We start from the raw sequence: 6,199 nt of genomic DNA on the forward strand, positions 1-6,199 counted from the left end.
ACCGGCTCTGCTGGGCCTTGCCGCCTGTCCCCCCGATCGCCCATGTTTTCCGAAAGCGAGCCTCCTCACGTCGGGCCGCGGGGATGTCCTGGCAGCCCCGGCTGACAGCAGTGGGGCCGAGTGTGAAATCGCTGCTCGGGTTCCTCCCGAGTCCCTTGGGTTTTTTGCATTAAGGACAGCTGATTGTTTTAACTCCGTGCTGCCTCTCTCGTAGGCTGGCCTGTGCTTCATGTTAATGTGAACTTTATGTCAGGGGCGTATATTCCAGGTGGGAGAGTGAAAGACAAAGTAATTTACCGGAGGACATGCCGGAACAAGAGGACAGGGTCAGGGACTAACCTCGCCCCTAACCCATTAGCCATATGACAGCATGTCCAAAAACCCTCTGTCTCTCCTAACCCAACTCCCTGCTCTGTAAGGAGAAACCTGTTTCTTTACCATTTCAAATGGCAGATCCTGATCCTCACCTACAAGGCTGTTCATACCCATCGTTTTCCTAACCCCCCCCGCTCTCTGTGCATCCTCCTGTCCCACCAATCCTCCTCATGTTTGACAGTTTGGGGAGGGGAGCAAAATGGTGGAGAGGGTTCCCCGTTTGGTCCTATTGTCTATCCATTGGCAGAAATGGAAACAGACCCTAATTACTCCGAGTCATTAAAAATCTTCCAATTGGTTTTGCAGGAGAAGCCTTCCTACCTGCAAGCTTCCTGGTCAAATTTCAACTGAGAAAAAGGCAGTTTACTCACTGCTATCGGCATATACTATTATGTACTGCCGTATTTCACAGCCAAGATAGCTGATGAAATTTTTATTATCCTGCTATGGTTGTAGAATATTTATATTGTCATAGCACCTACAGAGCATCATTAGGTCAAGCCCTAGAGGGTCAGATGCAGTATAACTATAGGCATTGGCATGATGTGTCATGAGGTGAAGAACCAGGTAACCTGAAGGGTAACTAACTAGCTTCACAGAGGTGTTATGAGTCTTAAAGTTTTTAAGATGCATTATTTACATCTGCCAGTCTCTGTTAGTTTCAGACTAAGAAATAGCACAGATAAATGTGCCTTTAAGGTAGTTTTTCTTTCCTCTGTTACTATGCAGCTAGACAGACACCTGGTTCTTTCAAAGCAAAATGGCTGGAGTTATCTTGTCATTTTTTTATGCTCTTAAAAATATTTAGCTCTGCTCACACAACATCTGAGCAGCAGCAGCTGCTCAGACCTTGATTGAGCAATGTCTATATATAGCTCTTGGACAGAGAAACAAGACAAAGTTTGCTGAGGTGTCCAAGGACTTCTCTAAACAGTAAATATCCTTCCACAGTTTGAGTATTTTGCTGCACTGACTGGAGAAATATGTAGTCCAATGTAAGAGTAAATGACCACACCGTACGAAACAAAGGATCCCATCAAGTCTGGCATGTCAATATTTTCTTTACTATCTTTCCAGAAAGTAAATGTGTTGGACAGAAAATGACTTTAAAATAATCCCATTCATTTCTTCTCTGGCCTGTTGCTGAATGTAGAAAATAAGGTGAGATCTGCTACTTAATTTTGCAGAGACTCTGCCAGCAGCTCTGTCTTCTGAATCTTCCTGTCCCTCCCAGCTGTTTCGTAGCCAAATCTGATGAAAAAAAAAGACGTCTTTGTTCTTTGTCTACCTCTCCTGAAAGAAATCTCAGCCCTCTTCTGGTCTAAGCCCTGCTCTTCCCCCAGCGTGGAAGTCTGCATCACAGCATCAAATACCCTCTCCTGATCTTCAAAATCCACTACATCACACAGACCAAGTCCTCCTCTGCTCCCCTCTGGGGCTCCCTTGATCACCCAGCGTCTGCTCTTCCTCTTTCCCTAACACAGCCCCTCAGTGAAGAAATCTTCTCCACCTCAGCTTTCTCACCCAAACCTCCCTTTGCTCTCCTGCTCCCTCCCAGATGAAAGTCATTTCTTTCCCTCTGCTGTGCTGATTGCTCTTCATCTCTCTTTTTAGATGCTTGTCCAGTTGGCCCCGGTAAAATGCTTTGCTCACATGATTAAAAGGGATTGAGTGAATATTTTGTTTGATGGATTTTTCTACTTGAGGTAATGCTATGAAGGGACCTTGGGATACTTTTTGTGTGAAAAAGTATTTTAAAAATAAGTATCTTTTCCTGTGGATATTTGCACCTGGGCAAAAAAGTACCGTGCCAGTGAGTTCAAGCCGGCATAAAAAGGAACAATATTTTTAAGTATGTAAGTCCTTTTGACTAAAAAAAACCAACACACACAAAAAACCCCAAACACAAAACCTTCAAGCCAAGTATTAATATCTGCACTTTCAGTTTAAGATGTTATTGCCCCAAAAGTTCGTTCTGCTGCTTCACTGGTCATTACAATCCCTTTAGCTAAGCACTGAGTGGAAAACATGCATGCCCTTCATCTGTTTTGCTGGAGAGTCAAGAGGTTTAGATCAGCTTCTCGGCACTTAGAGCCAACCTAGTAGACTTTGCACTAAAGTGACTGAGATACAATCACATATTCTGTTCCCTTTCTGGAAAAAAAGGTGTTTCCATTAGTCAAGGGGCTAAAGGGATGTGAGCGTGGGAGCATTATAACACTGCAGAGATGGCTAAGTAAAAGCTCAGATCGGTAAAAGTAATTAAGCGCTTAACTCCCACCAAATTCAAAGGAAGCAAAACATCTCTATACCTTTATGAATTCCACCACAAACATCTGAATTGCTTCTGAAAAGTCTAACAGGAGCTTCTACATCAGATAAGCAATTTCATGTTCATGAAGCCCAAAATAAACTTAGTTAAAGGATCAATGTTGAAAATTATACTGTACTGAAGAGCTTCCAAAAGCTGCCATTAGCTCATTATGGCATTAGTCAAGGTTATTCAGGGATTACTGCAACTCTCTCCTGATGCATGGGCCATTGAGTTGCAGCCTGTCTGGATGAACTGCAGGGATCTGAAATGAGCTGCAGAGACTTGGAAAGACTTACTGGGATGGTCACCCAAGCACTGAATATGCTTTAAGAAAAAAAATCAGCATGGTGCCTTTTGTGTTGCCTCTGTGTGTATTTTAGCTCACAGGTTTCCAGCCTCTGACTTGGGGATCCCTGGGGGAACTATATTTAAGTAGGCTCTGCAAGATAACCAAGAAAAGTGGCTGTACTGCGACTGGTTCATTTGCTCTACCTTCCCTGGAAAACACTGAAAGGCACCAGAAACGAGAAAGGTCTGAAAACCCAAGGTTGTAATCAACTGCGATGTTCTGAATGAAGAAAGGAACAGGTTTTATACAGCTCTTACTGTTCTAAAAGCTGGAAAATCATTACTATGCCTTTGCCTGGGTTTGGGACAGCTTCCAGCGACAAGTGCAGGCTCTCCTGGGTAGCCCACTGACCCCTGAGGTCTCCTCATCCATCCTGTGCAGGTCCACTTTTCAGAGGGAGACCAGCCCAGATGGGTTCCCATTGGCCTCCACTGCACAGCACCTTGGGGAGCAGCTGGTGGCCAGCAGTTCGGGCGATGGTTACCACCAGGAGTATGAATGTAGTCTTGGTGTTACAACCCAGAAGGAGGACACCGAACTGGAAAAACTGAGAATGAATAAGGTCTTGAAAATGCGCCTTATAGTGAAAGAAACAAGGAGCTTAGTTTGGTTTTACCCAGAGGAAGATTAACAGGTGACTCAAACATAGCCTATAAATACTCACATGGGAAATCAACATTTCATAACAAATGCTCCTAAACCTCACAGCAAAGGTACAACAGCCAGGGAATAAACACTGCAAATTAATAAACCGAGGCTAAGAACAGACTGCACAATTTAGCAAGGCAAGTAATCAACCATGAGTGCAACTTTCCCAAAGTTTGTGGTTAGTCCCCTTTCCCCATCCCCATTTTCTAGATGTAAATCAAGACTAAATTTTTCTCCTAAAAAAAAGAAGTTAAACAGAAAGGAATTCATTTAGGTCCTGTGGCCAGTTCAACAGAGGAGAACAAAGATGCTCACTGGGACCCTTTCTATCTTTACGATCTCGGACGTTGCCTCGCCAAAGGCTTCCAAATGTCTTCCTATTAGTCACCTCCCCGTTCTGCCCTGTGCGTCCAAGGCGATGTATCCCCTTCCACGGCAGCCAAACTCCCAGCAATGTTCATGTCGTGATGTGCTGTCAACGCAATCATCATGACACAATGAGAACCGCATTCACCGAACTTAATAGCAAAACAAATATCAGGAAGAATACCGCACAGACTGGCTTATTTATTTTCTTATTCAAGTCATTCATTAAAACCCTCAACAGTTTCTTGCTTATCAGAGGTCACCATCAAATTTCCAGCTGCCACTGAATTTCCAGGCACAACCAAGCACTGATGAATCCACGAGGTCTTTTTGCCACAGAAATTAAGCCTCATTTGCGAACTTTCCCCAATGTCATATTAATCATTTTGACTGTCCTGATTTTATCAGCAGAATCAAAATTTTTTTTCTTCCTGGTAAACATTTCTTTTAAAGTCGCTTTGTTGTGGAAACAAAAAATATTTACACAATGAGGATGGTCAATGATTGGATGACAAAATAAGTGCATTTTAAATGCTCATTATATATCTATTGGCATTGGCTTGCTCATTGTGAGCTACAGGCTGCAATTACAGGGACCGGCACTCTCTCTGATGGAGCACACACAGTAGCTGTGTTTACATTGCTGCGAGAGAGCCCTCCGGAGCCGACAGCGCTAGTAGGAAAGCAGCACATGACTTTAAAAAAAAAAAAAGAACAACAACAAAAAAAAGCATGTACTTGTTGGCCAGCAGCAGACACTGACTCTGCAAACAGCTGTGCCCGGTACACACCTCGGGGTTAGTTACGGCCCCTCTGCCTGAGGTCACCGTGCGGAGCCACCTGCGGCCATGCGTGCTGCCTGCTCCTAGCAGCCTCGGCTGTCCTGGATGGAGTGGCGTAAATACATCGCATCCTCGCCCACACCAGGCCGGCACAGCAAGGGGGACCGTCACCGCCCGGCGCTTTGCGGGGAGCAGCAGTGGGAGGTGAAGCATTGTCACCCGGAGCCGAAAACAGACCAGCTCTGCTTACCGCTCCGCTGTCTGAGGAAGCTTTGCTTCACAGCAAAAAAATTGTAGCCGGTACAAAAATATCTGTGATGGCTGCATGTATCCCACATCTGCCCACCAGTCTGGTTTGCCACCCTGCCCCAAACACTGGTGTCAGCGCAACCGGCGAGTGGAAAAGGAGGGATGGAGCAGCCGGGGGCCAGGCTGCAGCGGGGACTGCTTAAACCAGCTTTGCCTGAGAGGCGGGTGTGTGAAAGCACGGAAAGAGGTGCCAGAAGATGTCTAGTCCATAGATCCCACAGACCAAGACTGTGTCCTCTCTCCTCATGAAAAGGGAATCTGAAAAGCTTGAACAAGAGGCAGAAGGCACTCTCTGCAGATTTGCAGATAACACAAAATCTGCTGGTGGGGTGGTTGGCATGCCGAGCACCACTGCTTCAATCTAGCAGGACCTTGGGAAACCTGAGGCCAACAGAAACCTCATGAAGTTTAGCAGAGACATGTGAAGTACTGCATCGAGCTGGAATAACCCCATGTGCCAGTTCAGGCTGGGAACCAACTGGTTGAAGAGCAGCCCTACTGAGAAGGACGCATGGGTTATCTTGAAAGCCAGCTTAAATAGGAGATGACAGTTTCCTCTCACCACAAATGAGGCAAACGACTCCTCATAATGCAGGAGATCAAGGGAAGTTATCATCCCTTCTGGTTGATGCTGGTGAGACTGCACCTGTTTGAGCCTCCAATTCAAGAGGGACATGGAGAAGCTGGACAGGATCCAGCAGGTGAACTGCTAAAACACTCAGGGCCTCGAGCACTTCAATGAGGACAGCCTGACGGCATCAGGCTTGCTGAGTAATGATGATGAAGTTAAGACAGGACCTAATAGCAGCCCACAAGCTATGCAAAGGCAGTTAAAAAGATGATGGAGCCAAATCCTCAGTAGCAGCAGTGATCAAAGCAGTGTCCACAAGCTGTGACTTGGGGGTTAGATTGAACACTAGGAAAAACTTCTTCACTAGAGGACTGGAACACCGGAACACCACACAGGCTGTGGCATCTCCATCCTTGGAGGTGTTCAAGATTCAGCCAGACAGAGCCATGGTTGACTCAATCCAGTATAAGCTACAGCCCTGTTTT

At 45.7% G+C, this 6,199-nt stretch overlaps 1 protein-coding gene across 1 annotated transcript in view; it reads right to left on the reverse strand.

Moving 5' to 3' along the window:
• Nucleotides 1-758, reverse strand: part of TFCP2L1 (transcription factor CP2 like 1) — a 33,828-nt gene extending 33,070 nt beyond the window's left edge. The window contains exon 1 of the mRNA XM_009275044.1: nucleotides 697-758. Within this exon, the coding sequence (XP_009273319.1) occupies nucleotides 697-758 (62 nt within the window). The remainder of the gene's footprint in view (nucleotides 1-696) is intronic.
• Between the last annotated feature and the right edge of the window lie 5,441 nt (nucleotides 759-6,199).

Source organism: Aptenodytes forsteri, unplaced genomic scaffold (assembly GCF_000699145.1).
Source record: "Aptenodytes forsteri isolate BGI_AS27 unplaced genomic scaffold, ASM69914v1 Scaffold255, whole genome shotgun sequence".
Classification (NCBI taxonomy): Eukaryota; Metazoa; Chordata; class Aves; order Sphenisciformes; family Spheniscidae; genus Aptenodytes; species Aptenodytes forsteri.